The sequence below is a fragment of the Phascolarctos cinereus genome, unplaced genomic scaffold (genome assembly GCF_003287225.1).
Source record: "Phascolarctos cinereus isolate Bilbo 61053 unplaced genomic scaffold, phaCin_HiC Scaffold_726;HRSCAF=1367, whole genome shotgun sequence".
NCBI classification, from domain to species: domain Eukaryota; kingdom Metazoa; phylum Chordata; class Mammalia; order Diprotodontia; family Phascolarctidae; genus Phascolarctos; species Phascolarctos cinereus.
This window is the reverse complement of record NW_027556098.1, coordinates 217,581,342-217,605,672: the sequence shown is the minus strand read 5'-3', so window position 1 is coordinate 217,605,672 and position 24,331 is coordinate 217,581,342. Positions and strand designations below refer to the sequence as shown.

Below are 24,331 nucleotides of genomic sequence, written 5' to 3'. Positions count from 1 at the left end.
CTCTTTGCACCCTTCCTTGGATGATACTTTTCAATGTACATGTTATATTCCATGTTTCCTTCAGTAAAATGTTAAGATCCTGGAGGGCAAGCCCTGTTTTGTTTTTGTTGTTGTTTCTTGTATCCCTAGCATCTCACATTGTGCCTTACATTGGTATGCATTTGGGCCAATCTATTTTGTATGAAGAATGCTGTAGAGTGCTAGACTTGGGAAGACAGTGTATCTTACTCCTCACTTTCTAAAGTCGATTAACCCTCCTTCTGTTTGTTTTATATAGAGATGTTAAGAAGCAGATGGTGGTGGTTGTGTTAATGAACAAAATAATATCTTCTAATATTGAATAACTAATGAAGTATGTTTATCAGAGCATTCATTAAAGCGTGGCTAAATGTGGAGAAATACGAAGATGGAAACAGAATCTTATCTTAACTTGAGAGTGGCTGTCTCAAAGTTTATTCTGTTACCTATGTTAGCTTTGTACATAAGTTCAAAAATTTCACCTGCTCGTTTAAAAAGCAACACTTTTTTGGCAGCTTGCCTTCAGATTATATAGAATCAATAGTCTTTTATTCCTCTAGCATAAATTGCTATTCATTCTGGATGAGTGGCTATTTCTAAATCCAATTTCTGTGTATTAAATTATTCTGTATGCATTTATTAAGTACCTACTTAATTCACAGAGGTTTTTTTCTTTTTTTGTTTTTACTAAGAAGTACGGAATTATTTTTTTAAAACAAAACCAGAAATTGAGGCACCACAGATAGAGAGGTGATTTGAATAGCCAACAAGAAGTTAAGATCAAGTAGTAGTAGGAGACCCGTTTCTAGCATCTAGAAGACATGTGTGTATGTGTGTTCATATATATATAATAGAAGATATATACATGTGTGCATATAGAAATATGTTTTCTGTTTATCATGTGCATATATATATATATATACACATGTGCATTGTATACATGTGCACACAAATATGCATTTAATTTCTATTAGAGTTATATTTCACATTGAAAATGAGATTCACCGATTCCTCCATACCACTAAAGCAAATAATCTTAAGCAAATGTAATTAATCTTTAAGGTAGAAACTTATTAATTTCAAACTGTTTTTCCCTGCTGTGTATATTATCCTATGCTGGCCTTTAATTGTTTTACATGTACAGAATCTAGTTTATTTGTAAAGAATTTAAGGAACATTCATAGAATGCATTATGAAGACATTCATAGAAATCTAAATCACTACATTAGTTCCATTCATGCTGCATTTCCTTGTAAGTTTTGCTGTTGGTGGTTTTTAACATGACTGTTTAGAGAAAAAGACCTGGGCCCCATAAAGCTACTGAAAAACCAAACAGTATTAGAGATTTAAAGAACAAAAGGATGGGTGAAATTCCGGAATTGGCTGCTTTTCATTTGAATTAGTTTTCCAGATCCAATCTCTCCACCATTGATTAGCTAAATAAAAATCTCTTTTTATAAAGAACATTTTAGCATGAAGAATGGGCACCTGGCAGTACATGCATGGCAGAGTGGTATCCATTAAGAATTAGATGGACAAAATGTATTCATATTTCCATGGAGAATAGGGTTGCTTTTAATGGGTATGCACAAAGCTCTCTGAACCAAATGAATGCAGCTGCATCATTAAGGAGTATGTTCTCCACTCATTGTGCACACGCCAATCCCATTAGTGTTCAGAGCCTTAGACTCCAGTAGTTCACCCCTAATAACACCTCAGCTCTGTAGCTGATTTTCCAGCTCTCTGCTGTCACAGACCCATTATTCCATAGATTACTAAGAAGTGCTGAATTATTTTTTTTAATCCAGGAATTAAAACAACAGGCAGCAGGTCTAGATGAGTAATTTGAATAGTAAACAAGTCTGTCAAAGCAGTATGATGCATCAGTAGCCCCTGTGAGAGGGACAGTGTTTTCTCAGGGGTTTCTCACAGATGAACTCTGCCTTTTCTTCCCAGATTTTTGGGAGTGGTGTCACGGATGCCACGATTTCTCATGGAATGTTGATTGTAATGCATAATTCGGGACTGATCAGACTCTACAGCTTCCAGGCCATCACTGAACGGGTAATGAAACATGAAATTTACCACTCTGAAGTTAACTTGAGGGAATGAATTGAGGCCAGCTCTTCTTTAATAACATGCTTTTACATCAAGAGAATAGACACATTATGTGGATTTCAAATTGAAGAAACTGAGCAGCCTCTGAGAAGCAAATATAACTTTTAAAATGGGGAGGGGGAAACGAAAAAACCCTAATAGAAGAAAATGCTTAACGTAAGATGACATGTACAGATGTTTCTGTTTATATGCAAGTGAATTTTAAAAACTAAAAACAGAAAAAAAATTTTTTTCACATGGTAGAAGTAGGTGCTAAAGACATGGTTTGGTTTTTTGTTTGTTTTTAGTTCATGCAACAGAAACTTGACCTCGGGCGAGCATGCAGATGGGGTGGGACATCTGGAACTGTGGGAGAGTCACCTTTTGGCATTCCTTGTAATATTAAAATCACAGGTATGTTCTTTGCATGGTATGTTCTCCATCTTGGAAGAATAAATGGCGAATACTTATTAATGTTGCTGATCACAGTGGTTTATTTATAAAAATGATAATTGTGAAAATTTTTAGCAGAATGCTTTCCTTACAACAGTCCTGTAGGTAATGCAGATGTTATTATCCCCATTTTACAGATCTTGACACCAAGAATGAGAGAGGTTTGAGCCAGGATTAGATTCCAAGTCTCCTGCCCCCAAGTTCAGCATGTATTCCATCACACCAAAGCATATACATAAATGATTACCCACCAGGTATTTGTGCACCTGTAACATCTCCTTTCCCACTTTTTATAGTTTTCAGAAACTATAGAACTTTTTATCATTTTCAGAACATGTTGTTAGCAAGAATCTCCTCATGCTTAACTACAGTACGGTCACCTTTCAGGTAATGTACAAAGCCCAGCTGGGCTGTGGTAGCATTTAGGAATTAAAAATGGAGAGTAGAGGGATCATAGGTGGGGAGAAGAGCTTTTGTCCTTTCTTGGCTATGATGTTTCCACTCCATGCCTGCTTTAGTTCTCATTATAATTCCCCGCGTGAACATCAACAGCTTATGCCTTCCCTGTTAGGGGATCTTCTAACTTCATTTCAACTCCCTAGGCTCCAAGATCGGTCTGTCCTTTGACTTTTCTTAAGCATCCCTTATTACAGAGATGGAAGGGATGTGTCTCCTGAAAAAAAAGATTTTGAAATTCCCTCTGAGGACCAGAACCATGTTTTCAGATACTGTGACTGCACTGAATTCATGCAACTGTTAGAGAGCTCCCCATGGCATCACCAGCTGCTAAGGTTGTCCACACGCTTTTAATGTACGTTTCCACACACTGAAAACAAAACCTTTGCAGACCTGGGCAGACCTGGGTTGGCAGTTTTGAGGAATCCTTTGATCCTTTGAGGGATCCATGATTTCATTGGATGTGCCAGGCAGTGAAGGGAAGCTCTCAAACAGGAATGTAGAGTGTGGGTAGTGGGAGTTATTCAGGGGGTCACTTCATTGCAGTTCAGCATACCATTTATTCAGTGCCTCCTCTGCAAGAAACTGTGAGGCATTGGGGGAACAAAAATGAGAAATGACCATTTTTTCCTTCAGAGAGCCTAGGGCAGGCCTGCACAACATACAGCCCTTGGGCTACTTATGGCCCTCAGGCTACTTGTGGCCTATCAAAGCAGCTCATGGGGGGTGTTATACAGGCCTGTTTTACATTTTCTGCATTTTTCAAGGACCCCCAGAAATCCTTTGGTGGGTTCAGGTGGCCCTATGTTGTAGAGGCCTGGCCCAGGTGATGATGACATAAACAAAGATAAGCACAATACAGTGTCAGACTTAAGAGAGGAATAGGAGAGATCCAGATCAAGTGCTCTAGGGGAAAATTTGACAAAGGAGAGAAACTTTTAGTTAGGGTTAGTTAGTTTTTCTCTGAAATCTGTCTTCTGACCTCATCATTCATTGAAGCTATTCTCTCAAAAGTCATCAAGGACCTCTTAATTGCCAAATCTGATGTTGTTTTCTCAATCCTCATCTTTCTTGATGGCTCTTCAGCCCTTGACACTGTTGATCACCCTCTTCTCCTTGATACCCTCTTCTCTCTAGTTTTTATGGCCCTCTTCTCTCCTGTTTCTCCTCCTACCTGTCATACCACTCCCTCTCAGGCTTCTTTTACTGTATTTCTTCCAAGCCTGCTAATCATAGGTATGTACCCTAAATACCTGTGTCCTGCATCCTTTTCTCATCTCCCTCTATACTACTTCACTTTGTGATCTCATCTACTTCTGCTAGTTACCATCTGTTTTGCAGATGGTTTTCAGACCTATTTGTCCAGCCCTAACCTCTCCTGAACTCCACTCTTGCAATTTAAATTACCTTTTGGACATCTAAAACTGGATGTCCTGTTGGCATCTTAAATTCAGTGTGTCCAAAACTTAACATTACCTTTATTTCCCTAACTCTTCCCTTTTCCTGACTTCCTTGTTACTGTCCAGGTTCCACATCTTCCCAGTCACCGAGGCTTATAACCTAGGTGTCATCCTCAACTTCTTATTCTCACTTCCCCAGTAGGGAATTAGTCCTGTAGTTTCTACCTTGGTAACATCTCTTGTATATATCCTCTTCTTTCCTGTGACGCTGCTACCATTCTACCAGAGGCCCTCATCACCTCAGTCTTAGACTATTGCGTTACTCTTCTGGTGGGTCTGCCTGCCTCAAGCATCTCCCCTCTTCAGTCCATTTTCCACTAAACTATTAAAGTGACCTTCCTAAAGCACAGGTTTGACCATGTTTCCCCCATTCAGGAAACTCAGTTAGTTCCTTATTACTTCCAGGATCAAGTATAAAAAATCCTCTGTTTAGCTTTTCAAGACCTTTGTAACCTGGCCCCTTCCTACCTTTCTAGTCTCTTATGCCTTACTCTTTTCTATATACTCTACTATCAAACGACACTGGTCACCTTGCTGTTCCTTACACAAGACATTGCATCTCCTGATTCTACACATTTTTGCTGGCTGTCCCCCATGCCTAGAATTATCTCCCACCTCACAGCTATCTCATAGCATCCTTGGCTTCTTTCAAGTCTCAGCTAAAATCTCATCTTCTGCTAGAAACATTTCCCAGCCATCTTTAAGCTTAGTGACTTCACTCTGAGAATGCCTCCAATTTATCCTTCATATAGTTTGTTTGTACATAGTTATTTGTATGTTGGGGGGGCGGGGCACAGATATTGTTATTTGTCCTTCATTGTTGAAGAGGACAATGACATCAGGAGGGTGAATGTCTTGACTTGCAGGTGAATTGGATTTAAGTGAGGCAGAGCTGTGCAAAGTCATCAGCCTCACTCTCCTCAGAGTCACGGGACTCTGGTGGAAAAACATGGTTCAGGATAACTGGCAGTGGTCCTGCTGAGGGGTGGGGAGGGCTACATGGTCAGAGCTGCACTTTAGTAAAATCACTGTGGTGACTGAGTGGAGGATGAACTGCAGGGATGAGGCAGATAGACCCATCAGCTGGCTGTTACGATAGTCCAGGTAGGTGATGAGGGCCTGCCCAGAGAGGTGGCATTGTCAGAGGAGAGAAGAGGGTGTGTTCAAGAGATGTTGCAAAGGTGAAATCGACAAGCCTTGTCAAAAGAGTGAATATGGAGGATGAGAGATGGTGAGTAGTTAAAGATGACACCTACGTTGTGAGTCTGAGAGACTGGAAGGATGGTGATATGTTCTATAGTAAGAGGGAAGATAGGAAAGAAAGAGAGTTTGGGACAAAAATAATGAATTCAAGCTTGGAGATGTTGAATTCAAGGTTTTTACTTGTCATCCAAGTCGAGATGTCTGAAAGGCAGTTGGATATGCAGTGTTGGAGGTCAGCAGAGAGATTAGGGGCAGGATAGGTAGATTTGAGAGTGGTCAGCATAGAGATAGTCATTAAATCCATGGGAGAGCTGATGAGATCAGCAAGTGAAGTATTGTAGAGAGAGAAGATAAAAGGGCTCAGAACAGAACCCTGTGGGTCCAGCCATTTAAGCTGTTCCAAATCTTTCCCACAAGAATAGCATGAGAGGTTGGTTCAAGCCATTCAGGTGTAACTTTCAGGCTCAAACCATGGTTTTAGGAAAGGGTTAAAATCACTGGTTTGTTGAAAAAATACTCTAGAAGGATAGTGTTGATACACTGGCAGCACTAAAGAAACTAGGCACCATACTGTGTCCTGCTAAAAAATATGAAAAGCAGAAAAACTCAAGATTTGTTGAATTGAGAAGAAGCACATGAGACCAGAAATAATATGTTGGTGATCTGGGAGCTCTTTCATCTTTGATTAATTCATCGGAGGAAAACAACATTGAAGCAGCATAATTTAATGGAAAAAATGAATTCAGAGTCAGAGGATTTGAGTCTAGCACTGTCATGTAACCACTCCTAGCCTCAATTTCCTCAGTGTCAAATGGGGATAATAATATATGCACTAGCTGTCCCTCAGGAAGGGGGATTGTGAGGGAAATGCTTTGTAAACTTTAAGGCAGTATGAATATTATTGAATTTTTTTAATTGTGGAACCTAAAACATTTCATTTTCCAGACTTGAGTTATAGTGAATAGCAGTAAGTAACATGTTTATCGTCTTTTTTTTTTTAATTCTTTATTGATGGTTGGGGTTTTTTTGTTTTGTTTTTTTACATTATTGACATTTCCCATTGCCACCCTTCCAATAGGACCCTCTCTTGTAATACATCTACTTTATTTCAAACCTTGAAGGCAATCACTTCTCTACCTGAGAAGTTGCTGGAATCAAGATTGTTCTAATTCAACAATCAGATCTGAAACCACATATCTTTTAGTGTTTGCCTTAACGTGGGAATACATTGCCTTTGACAGACAATGTTTCTATTGTAGAACTTACAGGCACTCTTCCTTTCTTTTGCTCTATTACACTGTCAGCCTCAGAACCCAACTTTCAACACTGAGGTTTTTCTTTCGTAACTCTTAAGTATTCAGTTACTGGGGGAATTGAGTCTGCTGCTACTGAAACAACCCAACTAAATATACTCTTCTGTAATGTGGAGTCTTACTTGAATTGTATCTCTAAGACAAAACTCCCTAATAAGAATAGTTCATAAACTCATAAAAAGCTTGTAAGGGAAACATTATGAAGGCAAAGAGAAAAAACTATATAATGAGGTCATCTATTAACGCCCTTTTCAGACCTTCTGGTGTACGTAAAGGGATACCTTCTAGTCAGGGGTTCTTCGCTTTCTTTGGTGACATGGACCCCTTTGGCAGTTCAGTGAAACTTATGGACCCCCTTCTCAGAATAACATTTAGAAATTCATAAGATAAAATACGTGGGTTTACAAAGGAAACCAATTAATTACATTGAAATTAAAATGTAGGGTGTTTTTTTTCCAAGTTCATAGTACCCAAATCTGTCCATGGACTCCAGGTTAAGAACCCTGGTACCTTCTACATTATGAATTTTTCCAACAGCATATCTCTTCTGTTCAGCCCAGTTCAGCAGATGACAACTGAGGACATCCAAATACATTTTATTTTTTGATGTTCTCTATAAGAAAAAATAGATTCATGTTAAGCCAAATTAGAATAAGGGTTTTTAACTTAGGATTCACAAATCCCTAAGGGCTCCATGAATAGATTTCAGGAGGGCTGTGAACTTGGATGAAAAAAAATTATATCTTTATTTTCACTAGTCTTGAATTAAAATTTAGCGTTTTCTTCAATTTTAAATTTAAAAAATAAGCCATTAGGGAGTAGGCTTCACCAGGTTGCCAAAAATGGTCCATGACACAAAAAAGGTAAAGAACTCAGGTCTACACATCTCATGTATGTATGTATGCATGTACGTAGGTAGATAGATAGATAAAACTCATACCTTACTTTACCCTCCTAACTCTTATACAAAATTTTGCTCCTTTTTTAAGTATTTTTTTTAGTAATTGTATTTTATTTATTTTTATATTCATCTTTTAATAAGTTCCCAGTTCTCTCCCTTCTTCCAGTCCATTGAGAAGATAAGCAATATGATATCACAAAATTGTTCCAGCAATTGCATTTTTAAAAAATGCTATTATTGCTTTTGCAGAAGGTGGCTGCCATTCTGTAAGAAGCTCAGAGACATGATTTTTAACCTTATGTGTTTCCTGAATTCTTTGGAATTCTTTGATTTTTTTTCCCACTCCGATGCACCAAGGTGTCTTGGTATAACTTAATTTGTTGGACTGTGGTTCACCTTCTTCACATAGCCTTCCCCCATCACACTCCAACCAAAGATAATTAGCTTTAGTTATTTGAAGTTTCCAAGGCCTTTGTTTATGTTTTACCTTCATTCTGATGTAGTATATGCAGATAATTTTTAAAGATGAGATAGCTGGGAGATAACTTCCATCCAAAGGTACATTTCCCTCTGGCTTTTTCTTTTGTTATCAATAAGCCCATTTCTAAGTTATGCTTTTTTTGCATGTGGTGACTTTATTGTAATTTTATGTTATTTCTTTATATGTCGTCACTTCATTGTAGTTTTATTTTATTTTTTTCTGTGAAGGTCTAGACTAGCGATTCCATTGGTGTAGAGAACTCCTTGCAAATAAGCCTAGAAAGCAACTAGGTAGCTCAGTGTATAGAATATTGAATTTGGAGTCAGGAAAATTTGAATTCAAATCCTGGAGCAAGTCATTCAATATCTCTTATCCTCTGTTATCCTCATCTGTATAGTGGGGTAATAATAGGTCCTGTTGATGAAGTAACTTATATAACTTGTTTTGCAAACCTTAAAACCCTACATAATTGCTAACTATATAAATGCTAAACCTCCTCTACCAATTCATATAGGTCACTTTTCTGCCATCTGTTATCTTGGAGCAGGGGTTTTAAAGCTATGGTCTTGAACTGGTTTGGTATTTTACTTAGCTATGGCAATATAATTGGTGTCCTTTGTAATCCTCTGTATTTCATTTTATGCATTTAAAAACCTTATTCTCAGAAGGGGTCCATAGGCTTCACCAAACTACAAAAGGGGTCCTTGACACATAAAAAAGATAAAGCACCCTGTTTTAAAAGAGTTGTCTGGGGCACTGAGAGGTTCAGTGCCTTGGGCACGGTCACCCAGCTTATTTATGTCTGAGGTGGGACCTGCGCTCAGGAGGTCTTCCTGACCCTAAGGCCTGCTCTCTATCCACTCTGCATCTCATTTATCATAATAGAACTTCATAAGAGCTACATTGAGCAGAAATTCTAAGTTGAAGGCTCTAGGTTGATCTAAAAAACCCATCCTAAAGGTGAAATCGTAATTTTCTTGTTGTCCTTTTTCTATAGATACTCCTCCGTTGCTCTTTGAAGTGTCTTCCCTGGAGAACACATTTCAGATTGGAGGCTATCCTTGGCACTACATCATCACCCCTAACAAGAAGAAACAAAAAGGCGTCTTCCATATTTGTGCACTTAAAGATCATTCCTTGGTACTGGGTGACTTATTTTGTCCAACCTTCCTAGAATAGGCCAATGTCAGAATTATTCCTGGCAGGTACCCACAAATGCACACACATACATTCCTGAAAACCATTTCTTGCCACCCCAAGCACTGCTCCGAGTTTTATCTGCTTACCAACCTCTTAGCAAAGAACATAGTGCCTGACACCTCTGGGGATACTTAATGATAGCCCTGGCATGAGCAGCAGAGTTGGGGGGAGAGAGGATGTTGGGGCAAGGCTTCCTGGCCTCCTCTGTCCTTTCTGTTTCTTGCCTCCCAGAGCAGAGCACAAAGTATTGGTGACCAGACCTTTGTATTTTTAAGAAGATACTTTTGTTAAAGCAGGTGTGCAGGGGCAAATTCTAAAGGGAACTTCTTTACAACTTGGATTTGTTCCTTTTAAAAATTATTCAGATGGGATTTTTTGTTGTGTTTTTTTTTCTCTCCCCCCACCTTCCCCCCACATGACATCAACTGCTTTTATTTCCAGAACTTTTTTGATGTTTAATGACTTCTGCATAGGACTCATCATTCTTCATACTTTCTAACCTTCAAGAATGTTATGCACATTCATACACTAGACAATAACTTTGACGGGAAAGATGTTATTGCTCCATTTTACACTTCAGAAGGTGACAACAGTTAAACATCTTGGGCAAAGCCACAGAAATTAATTTGTGCCGCGCTGGGATTGATTCCAGGCGTTTCTGACTCTTCCTAGGGCATGTTTGTATGGAGCATACCTACTCTTAGCACAGTGGCTAAGTGTAATACAAAGGGAGAAAATGTTTCCAGAAAGTATTGGATGCATGACTCAATTAGAGAGAGCTGTGTAGCCAGGATTTCCTGATGTTTAGTTTAGGTAATAATTAATAACCACCATCATAGTAATTGCTGAGCAGTAGCCTAGCACAGTGGGAAGGAAGCCAGTCCTTAGAGTCAGGAAGACCTGGGTTTGAGCCCCACATCTGATGCATACTTGCTTTATGAACCTGGGCAAGACACTCTTTACCTTAGTGCCCCAGGCAACTATAGACTATAAATTATGGAACAGATGCTAGCTTCCCTATACTGAGCAGGTCACTGGTGGGTGGGGTGGAGGCTTGGGAATTCACATTTATAAAGCAGTTTGAGGCTTGGTAAAGCACTTTATATACAGTATCCTATTTGGTTACTCTTTTTGTGTTATACAATTTTCTAACTGACGTTGCCATTAGAATCTATTGTTAGAAGCTCTGAAAAACTTCATGACTACCTATAACTCAATGAAAAACAACAGGGTTTCATTCTTGCTCTTGTTTTTCTTTTTCAGCACATTTTATACTTGTTTTACTTAGTATGTGAAATATGTATGAAGCTACAGAGCAGATAATCTGGAATTTCTCCACTTTGGGTTGTGGGTTTTTTTCCCCCCAGTTTACCCCCACACATTAATCCTGACTCTACCACCAGTGTCCCTTCTTTCCCATGTTTCTTCCACTTATGATAAGAACTTGTTACTTAATGAACAGCAGTTGGACGGCTCCATTCTAACATGTAGCAACTGATCTGTGAGCAGGTGCAGGAATATAATTGTGAGGAGGTTCTAGAATTTATTGCCCTTTCCCCTAATTTCCCTCTTCCAATTTTAGGCAAAAAATGGTATCCAAGAAATGAACTGTTGTTCACTAGAATCTGACTGGATATATTTCCATCCCGATGCCTCTGGGAGAATAATTCATGTGGGTCCAAATCAGGTCAAGTAAGTATTGTCTTTTGTCATTGCAGAGTTATAAAGGTAACTTTTCATAGCATTTATTGGCATCTCTGTTTTTATGAGGTAACTACTGAGGAGGCTGTAGAAATAATTAGAGTTGGTGTTATGCTTAACTAGCATACTAAAGAGACAGGCCTCAGGAAAACTAAAGGAAAACTCTTTTTCCACCCGTTTTGTAAATGTTTGAACAAACTGTTTTGCTCTATGGTTTTGCCCCTCCTCCCCCTTTTCAGTTGCCATTTATGTGTGGTCTTCCCCATTAGAATGTAAGCTCCTTGAGAAGGAGGATTGTCTTTCTTTTGTATGGATAGCGCCCATCCTTAGTATACTGTCTAACACAGAAAAGCTTCTTCTTGTTGTTTTCTCCTCTTTGATAATAAGAGCTTGCTTTTCTCCTTGTAAATAAGAACTTGTGAGAGAGGAATATTTAGCTATGCCTCTCTGTGACAGAGATTAATGTCACTGCATTATGCTAAAGAGAGAAAGCAAATAAACAAACATGATTTGGTTTTATAACTGGAGGGGAAAGGGCATATTGGCCCAAAGGGAGAGCAATCTTTTTTTTTTGGCGGGGGGGGGACACTTTTCTGTAATGTGCTCTTGCTTTCTGGGCCCAACACACACTCTACCCATAGCTTTAAAATGGATAACAGTTTGCCCACTTCTCCCTGACAAGGGAGAATGTCTCTAACTATAATTAGATTGAAATTAAGAGGGGAAACAAGCTCATGCTGATTGCTTACTCCTATTCCACATCCTTTAGGCTAACTTCACTGCCTCTCTTTGTCTTCTAAAAGATGGGAGAAGAGATGCAATACAGGGAAAAAAATAGAATAATGAGCTTTTCTTCCTTGTTTCTTTCTCACTGGTCACACTGGAGTCCCAAGAGATATATTACCTCATATAACATGTACCTCTTATTCTTTGTCATCAATTTATTTAGAATTAGTTTATGCTTGAGGTGAAGACATATAAAGCCCATGAAGGTCAGAGACCTCTGCTAGGCTTTAAAAAGCTGCCAATAATTAAAATGTGATTGGTTAGGATGTAGTTGTAGTTGTTCGTAGTAGTAGTTATTGTTATCATCATCAAAATAACAATAATAACTAGAATTTCTATAGTACTTTAAGATTTGCAAAGCACTATACATACATTATCTCATTTGATCTTCACAACATATCCTCATTTTCACAGCTGAAAAAACTGACCCTGAGTGTCGTGCCCAGGGTCACACAGCTAGTTAGTGTCTGAGACAGGATTTGAACTCAGGACTTCCTCACTCAACTCCATCATTCTTATCTATTCTTATCCAGCATCAGTTTCTTCTTCCGGTGTCTTATTCTGTCCTTTTAGCAAGTGCTTTGGAATTTCATAAGTGATGATGGAAATTTAATTTTATTCTTGTTACTTGATCAACTCTTTGTGCGGGTCTGTCTATACCAGAGGTTCCCAAACTTATTTGGCTTACTGCCCCCTTTTCAAAAGAAAAATTTATGCAGCATCCCCCTGGAAATCTTTAACCCTTTAATGTCGGGTTTGTTTTTTAAAAATTTGCATCATTTCAAAAAAATATAAATTTTTTTAAACTGATGTATCTTAAATTTAATAATTTATTGTAAATTTGTGAAGTTTTTCCGGCACTGAAATATTGATGATGCAATATTACATCATGTAACAGTATGATATTGTACTGTAAACAAGTCATTACATGCACATATTCCTGCCAATGCATGCTGGACTACCCGACAATGCACAGACACACTCACATGCCAATACTTGCTTGTTGAGACCTGTTGGCAGACTTGACCACTGATAGGTTATAACTTTTTATGTTTTTTGTGTGTATACATTTGTATGTTTATATGGAAAATAATGTAATTATTATGACTTTAACTCTGTTACACAACAGATGAAACACATATGAACGGTTTTTCAAAATTTTCTTCTCTTGTCTTCTTTCCTTATGCTTCCACCACCTCCTTATTTTTATTCAATGCCCCTAAATTGCACAGGGCTATTACCAGCTCCCCCCCGCTTCTCCCCCACATCATTCCAGCATCCCCCAGAGGGCAGTATTGCCCACTTTGGGAACCTTGACTTCGCATGTACCTAACCCTCAGGAATGAGTAAGTCAGGTACATTATAAACATTGTCCATTCACTTTGACATAAAATACTTTAAAAACAAGCCCTCTAGTTCAATTTAGTTACTATTTCAGTCGTGTTTCAAACTTTTAGTTACTATTTCAGTCATGTTTCAAACTTAATCTACTAGTGTCATTCATACAGATCTTACTTTATCTGCAAATCCCTAAGAAATAAACTCACAAAAATCCTTTCCAGTGCCATTATCAAAACAGGAAATCTTAGGCAAAATGGAAATAATACAGTTTCAGAGTAAATTTTCTCACCTTAGTTTGGCAAATTTCCTCAATTATGTGCACTAGTATTGCTGCATTTTCCAAATATTTCAGTAGCACTTATTGCTTTAGTTCCTTCTTTTCCCTATTTAATATTTGTTAGCCTTTAAAATATTGAAATAGGGGACCCATGAACATATCTGCAATTGTATTACAAAAGGAACCAGGAAAAAACTATAAACAGTTTGATGTTTTTACTGTAATCTTCATTTGCTGACCTAAATTGATTTTGACACTTGGATAGGCCCTTAGAATTTTGTAATTCTTTTTCCTTTCCTTTTCAGAATCTTGAAACTAAAAGAAATAGAAAATAATAAGACCCAGCATCAGGTTGCTGAAGATTTTGTCATTGTGGCTGACAGAGAGGAAAAAGTAAGGCAATTTATATACCATTGTCTTTTACATTGAAATATCACATCATTATATGCATGTGAGTGGCCAAAAAGAGCAGGGCATGGCTTGTAGACCTTTCCATACTAATTTAAAAACTTATCTGTCCTTTGGATTTTAGATATGAATATTTAGTATATGCACAGGTATAATTTAGAAGTTAATTATAGTGAGTTCATCTTTTACTTGTGATTTATTTCTTTTTTTATTTTCACTGCTAAACATCTGTCCTTTATATCCTATTGTTATTTTTTTATTCTTGGGTAACCTTAGGCTTCGAGGTTCTTAAGAACTACATAATTAGGTCAGAGGGTCCTGTTCCTTTCACTTGTCATACACACGTACATGGTGTTTTGGGGAACTTGCAGAAAGGAGCGAAATGCCTAAAAGTGGATACCAGTGTTGTGCTAGACTTTGGCCAGGAACCCTGGGTTCCCTGAGGCCTTTTTAGGGAGTCTGTGAGGTCAAAATTGTTTTTGCAATAATAATGATAAGACATTTCAATTTCTAATATGGTAAGTGTCTATATTTCCAATGTAGTAAATGCTTAGTAAATATTGGTAGATGTAACACATACAAACAAAAGCTCTTTGGGGAATCCTCAGTGATTTTAAGAGTATAAAGGAGTCCTGAGGACCAAAATGTTTGAAAAACACCATGACAGACTAACATATAAGAAAAAGGAATCGGTGATGAACCTATCATATGACCCCTTTTCTTGTGCTAGTTGTTCCCTTTGCTGGCAATGAATTTTGTGCATCTGTGCATATACTAAATATTCATTTATAACTCTTGAATTATTAACTTTTTCATATTAAGTATATAAGTGGAAAAAACCTGAATTCTCTGTTTTGTTGATTGAAGACATTGTTGCTTATTGAATACAGTGTGGAGGTAAGAGTTCGTTTTTCTGAATGCAGATTGATATAGTTATCTATTTGGTGCACATATCTAAAGTCTGTCATATCTGTTTCTTTCTCTGAAATCTTAGACCAAAAGCTTATTAACTGTTACAGCTTCTGGACGAGTGGTAAAGAAACGTTTTAATCTGTTGGATGATGATCCAGAACAAGAGGTAGGAATTTAACCATAGGTGATCAATGGAACCAGTTTGCCGTAACACATTGATTGATTTTATAAATACACGTATGTTCCTCATGTTAATAGGCCAGGGCTGACCAGGTCAGGCTGGTACCTCAGGTTCAGTATTGGAATGAGATGAGACACCTGTAGTCCTTCTGATAGTTAACAAAAGGAGATTTACTTAGCCATTGAGGAAGAAGGACCTTCAGAGCCAGGAAAGGATGTTCTGTGAAAGAGACAGCATTGACTCAGTTGAGCTTGGCTTCCCTTTCTGGGTGTTACCTGTGGTGGTTCAACAGTTAAGCCTCAGGACAATCTTATGGAACTGCTTATGGTTTTGTTTTGTGTTTGGTTTTGGTTTTTTGGTGATGCTTTCATGTGACCAGCAAGCACATCAGCAGGCCAAGCCTAAGTCCCTTGAACCAATAAAATCTCAAGGACAGCTTTAGTACCTTGAAAGGAAAAGAGGGTGGGGATACTAGGAGACATTTTCCCTGCCACACCTGTGAAAATCTGGAAGGGTTCTGGGAACATCAGGAAGGATCTAAGTTGGAACCTGATGATCTAGTATAGTTTGCCTTACTGTTTTCTTGTTTGGCTTGTTTAGTTGTTATAAATACAGTGATGGCAACCGTGTGGGGAAGGGTTGTCTTTCTAGTGTCTTAGGTCAGTGTAGTCTCTGGCCTGTTTTTAGCATTGTCATTTGGAAGCTAGTACTTTTTTATTCCTTTTGCTTAAAGAAATGTCCAAATTGCTTCTCAAGTCTGTTTCTAGCTGATAAAGGTTTTGTATAAATCCATATAACAAAAGTGGAAGGAATGACTAATACACCTACCAACAGAATCAAAATGCAAAAGAAAAACATCTCAGGCTAGAAGAATGGGCCCAAGTGACCAAGAGGAAGTGGAATTTTGCTAAATTAAACTCTGACACTTAGATTCAAAAATCAGTTGCCAAAAAAGGAACCTGGTTTGATTTATCTGAAAGGAATTTTAGTTGACTTCAAGGGGTTTTCAAAGGGGTCTTACTGGACTTCAAGCTCACTATTAACCAAGAGTGTCAAATAGCTGCCAGAAAAGTTAATGCAATCTTAAGCTGCATTAATAGTAGGGTATACCTATTAAAGGAAGCAATGTCCTATTGTGTTCTGTATTGGTCAGACCAAATCTAGAGCATTGTGTTCAGTTCTAGACACCATAGTTTAAGAGGGACGTTGTCAAACTGGGAGGTTTATCAGTATAGTGGAGAGTCTAGACACCATATTATACAAAAAACAGTTGAAAGAACTAGAGTGGTTTTACATGGGTTAAATGAGAGAGGGGAGAAACACATGCTACCTGGCTTTAAATATTCGAAGAGCTGTCTTCTGAAAGAGGAATTTGTTTTATTTATCCATTAATAAATAAATAATATTTATTATCAGTGTAGCAGAATCAGGACCAGTGAGTGGGGGAAAATATATATGTATATAATGTTTTGTAAAATATATGCAAGTATGTGTGGCTCACTATAAGATATAACTTTCTAAGAGAGCTGCTAAAAATATGGAATGGGTAGCTTTATGACCACCAAACTTGTCATCCTTCATCAATCATTAGACAAAGGGAGTTTGCCAGAGAAAAAGAAGAGAAAGCCACTTTTCATATTACAGTGGAGTTTAGTGTAGAATCAAAATGAGATTTGGTTATACACATTAATATTTTCTGCTATTATTGTAAAGGGATGTTAGTGGGTACAGTGTTAAGTAGACCATGCCTGTAGTGAATATCTAAGACTTTCACACGATTCCAAGAGCCTGCATGGTGATCCATTAGTACATCTACATGTATTCCACTTGAATGAACCTTCAAAGCATTGTCATCTGTCTACTAAAACCCCATAGAGAATTGACCTCAATGTATATTTAATCCAATTAGTGATTAATTAGTCATCAGTAGAACAGAGAAGATGGGGATAAGTTAGATACCACTGCCAAAATATTGAGGTGTATATAAATTACTCTGTTCCTTCCTTCCTTAGCTTGCTCATGCTTACCTGCTCTCAACCCAGAGAAATCTTACTATTTTCTTGCTGAAATGCACAGGGAATAGTAGCTCCTGAGATCATGAGGACCTTTACAGGGCACTACTTAATTATTAAAGGTCTTGTGGTTGTGAGCCTGAACACCCTACCTGTGTCCCTCCTGCTGTCCTTCCTCCTCATTTCTCATAAGAAATGAAATACGTTAAGCATGAACACAGAAATTACATCTAAATAACTAGAGTTACTTTTCTCCCTTTCACACCACCCATCCCTCTTCTGCCATCAAGACTTTCAAAATTGTGGACTATGAAGATGAGTTGGATTTGCTCTCTGTGGTAGCAGTTACTCAGCTGGACGCTGAGGGGAAAGCTCACCTGGATTTCCACTGTAATGAACATGGGACATTACTCAAGAGCATTCCATTAGTGGAGTCATGGGACGTGGTGAGTAAAGACCACGAAAGCCAAGCCTTAGAACCTCTCTCTAATCTGACATTTATGGCAGGGTGTGTCTGGCACTGTGCTGCATTCAAACCAGACTCTCCACAACTACTAATGAAAGCTTGACCAGGATCTAAAATCCTGCAGGAAGAATATAATGAATACCTTTTCCCCAGCAGGGGACCCATTCCTAAAAGGAGAGTCATATGTTTTCCCCCTCACCTAACGTATGATTTTCTGGTCCCTCACATTATTACCTGTCTTTTCTCTGTTTTCCATTCTGTTTGGTTTTATTTGAAACAGTAGAATCTTGAGGCGGGGACGTTGACCATCTCTGTGTTCTGTTTGATGGCTTTCCTGTGGTAGTGATCTCTGCTTCTGTGAAGGTTGAAAGCAACGTCCTTTCCCCTGTGTCTTGGTTGCTGCTAAGTACGTATTTGAATGGCAGCTTATTAACAGAAAGAGTATTTCATTGTAATTCAGAAGATCTGTATTGAGTACTGGCATCACCACTTAGTAGCTGCATGACCCTTGGACTAGTTACTTTAACAACTTGGAGTCTGAATTTCCTCATCCCTGAAATGGAAATAACACCTTCCTTGTCTACCTCATAGGGCTGTTGTAAAAACCAAGCAGGATAATTTATACAAAGGGCTTTGTAAATTGTAAACTACAGTTATACCTACCACATTGAGACTTTCCCCATCATGGTTTTGATACATCAGGTCAGCATAAGAAATTAAATGGAAATTTTGGGGGATGAAGGCCAGCAGATAACACAGAAAAAGTTTAGAAACTCAAGAAATGCATAAAATTTGTGTATGGTATTGTGTAATATCAACATATTTTTTCTTTTAATCTCATAATTCAGACTTATCTGGTACAGAGGGACAAAAAGTTTTACATGGATTTTCTAGCTCACGGGGGTGCTGTACCCCAGCCCCACTATGTGGAAGGGAAAACTGTATATAATATGTAGTAAGTGCTTACATAAATATTTGTTGGGTCAGATTGTTGGATACATTTGATATTCTGTTCATTGGTCTCTTCTGTTGAGATTTTGATGTAAAGATGTTTTGTGGCACTTTAAAAGTAAATAGGGCTATGTCAAGCAAAGTTTCCATTCGTCATTGTTTTCTCAATTGCAGACATACAGCCATGAAGTTTACTTCGACAGAGACTTAGTCTTGCACATAGAACAGAAACCCAACAGAGTCTTTAGCTGCTATGTTTACCAGATGGTATGTGATGCTGTGGAAGAAGATGAAAACATGAGCAGTTGTTAAAAAAAAAAAGGACAAGAAGAAGAAAAAGATTATGATAATAATGGTGATGATGATAATGGTGATGATGGGGTAAGGAATGGAGGACAACTTTACTCTTTGAGTTGTTGTTCCCAAAATTTCTGACAAAGCACTGAGCTATGGTTAAGCCCAGACTTGGGATAAAGTTCTAGCTGACTTTCTTGCATTATGAGCCCAGTTTTTATTCTTTCCTTGGTGGCAACTAGAGGAAAGAATATCTATAGCAGGACGAAATTCTGTACCCCTCCATGCTCTCATACATGCCACTTACCATCCAGCATCTCTTATGCCACAGCATTGCCCCAGTGGAACCCAAAAGAGGCACAGTCTGGAACAGAGCAGGAAGAACTCAGCAGTCAGATGCAGGCTGGGTTTTTTGCCATCCATAGAGTTAAATCCCTAATGCTTTTCTGAAAAGATCTTGTAGAGAAAGCATAACAAAGCTCTCAGTGACATAGAAACTATGTGCCCCAACCTCCCTTCCACTCCCCACCCCCTTTCCTCATCTTCTGCGCCAGTAATAGGCAAAATATAGAAATGATAGAGGATACCTCTTCTAACCTCTGTGCCCTGAGATGGGGGAGGTTAATATCTATGGGTAAAGACTTACTTTTGAGCCAAAAATGCCTGTTAATGAGGGTTTTTTTTAAAGTTTTACATTTGTCTTATAGGAGCTGTATTTGTATACATTATCAGGATTAGGTGCTAGTTCCCTTACACACTCTTTGTAGTGTTTTGTTTTCCACAAGGTGCTGATTTTTTGTATCATAGACTGATCCAACAAGTTTTGTTATAAATCTGGATTTGGAGAAATAGGGTCTCTTTGTTTCTGATCATACAACCAAGTTTAATCTTGATGAACACATTGTGAAATGTTGCTGTCACAGATGGAGCGGTTGGACCTAGGCTTTCCCCACAGTGGGTGGGTTATCCTCTGCCCTCATCTTGTCAGAATCCTTTTGTAAACAACTGCTTCATACCGACGCAGTTGATTGGAGGCACCCTTCACACTGGCAGCTCTTTTTACATCAGAGTTGTAAATGAAAGTCCAGAAAGTATTACAACTGATCTGGGTAAGTTCCTTAATAGCCAGAGAGAATGAGCCTTCTGCTAAGGTTCTAGATTGAGATAGTGGAGCGTTCATCCTTCTCTGTCATAACAGATCTGAATTAGGTCCGTGGAGGTCACTAAAGACTCCCTTTTGTTCAAGATGTGGAATAAAAGGTAACTTAAGCAAAGGGAAGAGTTTGGTGTGGTGCCTGTTTCAGAGATCCAGTTGCTTGCCATCCACATGTTCTACACATTTCCCTAATTCAGCTTCAAAGACTAATGCTGGCAAATACAGAAGGGAAGGAAATAGCCAGGAGGATCATAAACATATTCAAGTGCAGGAAGGTTATTAAAATATGAGAGTTCAGCTTTGGTCATTTAAATGAATATCTTTAACATTCTTCTTGTCCAGATTTATCCTACTCCCATGTGACATGGGACATCAATCCTGCCTTTAGATTCTGCCTTTAGAAATTTGAAACTAAAAACCTACAACATATTTAAGGCTAAGGAAAGACAGGTATCAAATACTCTCAGTTCATTGGGGTAGGTAAAAGAACTGGGAGGTTAAAAAAAAAAAATAAAGCCAGCTCCCATTATTTAAAAAAATGCCATGTCTTTAATAGAAAAGGAAATAATTATCTGGCCTGTTTTGAAATTAGGAACAAGAAGAATAGAGTGAAAAAAAATCTTTTTAGCTCTATGTATTGTTGTAATATGTAACTCTCTAAAATAATGTGAGTGATCGCCTCCTGTGTAAATCTTAATGAGATAAAAATTTATGCATACATTGAATTGTTATATTCTCCTGTACCTGCTAATTGAAGAAATCATTCTTTACAAAGAATGATATATAATATTTAATATAATGGCTTCTGAGGAACTCAGAACACTTTATAGACATACTTTTGTTGTTAGCAATAGGTCAAGATTGTGATTATTATGAAGCAGTGATGTGTCTACTGTCTGCTAGGTGCTATCCCAAATACAATTAAAGACAAACTCTATCTAGGCACAGACCAACCCAGTGACCAACAAAAAGTACAACAAGAGGAAACAGGGTGAGAATATCTCCAAGGGAAAGGCAAATGTCAGATGCCAGGGGAAAAGAGACTAGAGTTTTGAACACCTCAAATCGTATTCAAGAACAAAACTTTGACTGTGATCATAATTCTTTTCCCAAGAGTATTTCAGGGAAGCATAACTTTGGACCACTAATGAGTCTTTTTAGGCCTCGAAGTCTTTATTGAAATCAAATCAAGTCAATAAGCATTTATTTATTTATTAAGACCTACTGTGTGTCAGGCACTGTGCTAAGTGCTGGGGATACAAAGAAAGACCAGAAACCCCTCCAAAAACCAATGCTTGTTCCCAAGGACCTCACAGTCAAGTCTTTCCCTCAGCCAAGTTTAATTAAGTTTGTTTTGCAAAGAGTGTTTTTGAAAGATTTTGTGTGGAGTTTTTGTTTTGAAAAAGGTTGAGTCATTAATCTAAAGAACAGAATTATTGAGCTGAAAAAAGACCAAAAGAAGCCACTTAATAATCATTCCCTCACCTTTCAGAGGAGATATTTTTCTTGACTTCTTCATACCAGTATGTAACAAACCTCAGCAAAAGTGAATTCTTTATGTCTAAGCTGAGTACTTCATACAGTAGCCCACACCTATATACTCTTGTTCTGTCCTAAAATTGTAAATCTCAAGCTGAATTAGGGTAAACTGATGCTGAGATAAATCGATACTTTACCTGTCCAGAGTGAAAGTAGTGCCGACTCTGGAAACAGGAATCCTGGGTTCAGATCCAACCTGTGACACGAATACTGCTAGTGTGACTTTGGGCAAGTCATTTAATCTCCTTGGTCCTCGGTTCCCTCTTCTGTAAAATGAAAGGTTTGGACTAGATGGCCTCTGAAATCTCTCCCAACTCTGAATCTATGATACTGTGATACACACACATCTATATGTGTATGCACATACATGTACGTATGTATAGCTACTTGTGCTGTAGTGGTACAAACAAAACCACATTTTAATGAATATTATCATAATCTGATGTGGACATAATAAATTCTGTTGATTGAAGAAGCCCATGTGCAGATATATCAAAGATTCCCTATCCATTAAGCCAATCTGTTTAATTAAAATGTTGTCTTTTGTGTTGTATTTATATAGTAATTGTATTTGAAGACTTAAAGGGTGTTAAATGATTTTAATAAAATTTTATATGTTTTTAAAAATTATGTTAGTTGGTGATTTGGGGGAGGTTCCATGGTTTTTCTGGAGGGTTTTGTTTTTTGCTTTGTTTTGGTTTTTTTTGGCAGAGTCCTTCCTGGCTGCAGTACCAAAGCTTTCATAAAGTAACACGCATTACTTTTCAGGGGAAAGAGAAGGATTGACAGGGAAGGGCGGTGGTGATGCAGAGAATCTGACGAAGATGACCTTATGTCCCAATTGGGCTTTGACCTTGTCAGTATTTGACTGAGGGCAATGTTAGGAGCAGTGGGTAGAAACTACAGGGAAGCAGATTCAGGCTGATGTAAGCACAACTCAGAACAATGTAGAAAACCATTTTCCATCCTGCCATAGAGGAGATTCTTGTTCAGGTAGAGAAGAGTTGGACTAGACGGCCATAGAGGTCCTCGGGTACCATGAAACCAAGAAACTATTGGGAAAAGGCTAGAAGCTAACCTTCTCCTTACTGCATCTTTCAGGTAACATTTTAGGGAATTGAGAGGAAAAACATTTATTTAGCAGCCACAGTGTGCCAGACACTATGCTAAATACTTGACAATTATTATCCTATTTGATCTTCACAACAATCCTAGAAATTTGAGGTTCGAGAGAAGGTTTAGTGCTTGGTCTAAGGTGCCAGACTCAAGAAATGCACATTTAAAGCAGTCATCTGCTATAGAAGATGCCCCAGCACTGTTCTGGCTTCTTTCAAATCACCCCCTATGCACTGTCTCCTCTATCAACATGTAGGGCCAACTCTGTCCATGAGCTTGGGTGTGTGCATTAATGCGGAGTGTTATGTGCAAGAAACATTAGGTGGGCTGGATACTACAATGTGTGGAGGGGAAAAAAGTGTAAGAAGATTGGAAAGGTAGGGAGGAGGTCAGATAGTGAAGAGTTTTAATTAGTGATGCCAGACTGGCATTCAGAAGAGAGAATAAAGCTGGTACATAGATCTGGGAGTCATGTGCATAGAGATGATGATTTGACTGATGAGGTCATGAAGTGAACACAGAGAGAGAAGAGGGCCCAAGAGAAAGAATGCACCTGTGTGGTTAGGGGGTGTCATGGATGATGATTTAATAAAGAAGACTGAGGAAGAGCAGTCAAACAGATAGGAGAACAAAGAAAGCAGTGTCAGGAAAACCCAAAGAAAAGAATATCTAGGAGGACTGGGTGGTTAACCCATTAAATGCTGCAAAGAATGCCTTTTTGTTTAATCCAATTAAGAGATCCCTTGCTTTGTTCTGGACAGAATTGAAAGGGGAATCATTAGGTCAGCTAGGTGGTACAGTGCATAGAGTGCCAGGTCTTGAGTCAGAAGACTTCCCAAGTTCAAATCCTGCCTCAAATGCTAGCTGTGTGACCCTGGGTGAGTCTTTTAACCCCGATTGCCAAAGGAAGAAAAAAAGAAGAATCATTAGGAACAGTAACAAGGGGGAAATAGTTGGTTTGGGGAAAAAAATTTTAGAAGTTCACCAATCATTATATAACTATTCTCTTTGGTAATAATAATAATAGCTAGCATTTGTATAGTACTTTGGGGAAAAATAATAAATAGCTAGCATTTATATAGCACTTTAAGATTACCAGCCCCATAGACCAATATCTTACACCCTATACCAAGATAAAATCAAAATGGGTTCATGATTTAGATATAAAGGCTGATACTATAAGCAAATTAGGAGAGCAAGAAATAGTTTACCTGTCAGCTCTATGGAGAAGGGAAGAATTTATGACCAAACAAGAGATATAGAACATTATGAAATGCAAAATGGGTGAGTTTGATTACATTAAATGAAAAGCTTTTGCACAAAGCCAATGCAACCAAGATTAGCAGGGAAGCAGAAAGCTGGGAAACAATTTTTACAGCAAGTATCTCTGATAAAGGTCTCATTTCCAAAATATATAGAGAATTGAGTCAAATTTATAAGAATTTCTCCAATTGATAAATGGTCAAAGAAACAGGCAGTTTTCAGATGAAGAAATATGCTGTAAATCACTATTGATTAGAGAAATGCAAATCAAAATGACACTGAGGTACATCACATGTAGCAGATTGACTAACAAAACAAAACAAGAAAATGATAAATGTTGGAGAAG

General features: G+C 38.1%; 1 protein-coding gene across 2 annotated transcripts in view; it reads left to right on the top strand.

Moving 5' to 3' along the window:
* The window catches only part of DCAF17 (DDB1 and CUL4 associated factor 17), a 37,170-nt gene extending 14,937 nt beyond the window's left edge, over positions 1-22,233 (top strand). For both annotated transcript variants that reach the window (XM_020990951.2, XM_078146974.1), the window contains exons 8-15: positions 1,975-2,082; positions 2,424-2,529; positions 9,380-9,522; positions 11,165-11,274; positions 13,993-14,080; positions 15,090-15,173; positions 17,491-17,646; positions 18,792-22,233. In XM_020990951.2, coding sequence (XP_020846610.1) covers positions 1,975-2,082; positions 2,424-2,529; positions 9,380-9,522; positions 11,165-11,274; positions 13,993-14,080; positions 15,090-15,173; positions 17,491-17,646; positions 18,792-18,929 — 933 coding nt within the window. In that variant the 3' untranslated portion in view covers positions 18,930-22,233. The remainder of the gene's footprint in view (positions 1-1,974; positions 2,083-2,423; positions 2,530-9,379; positions 9,523-11,164; positions 11,275-13,992; positions 14,081-15,089; positions 15,174-17,490; positions 17,647-18,791) is intronic.
* The last annotated feature ends 2,098 nt before the right edge of the window (positions 22,234-24,331 follow it).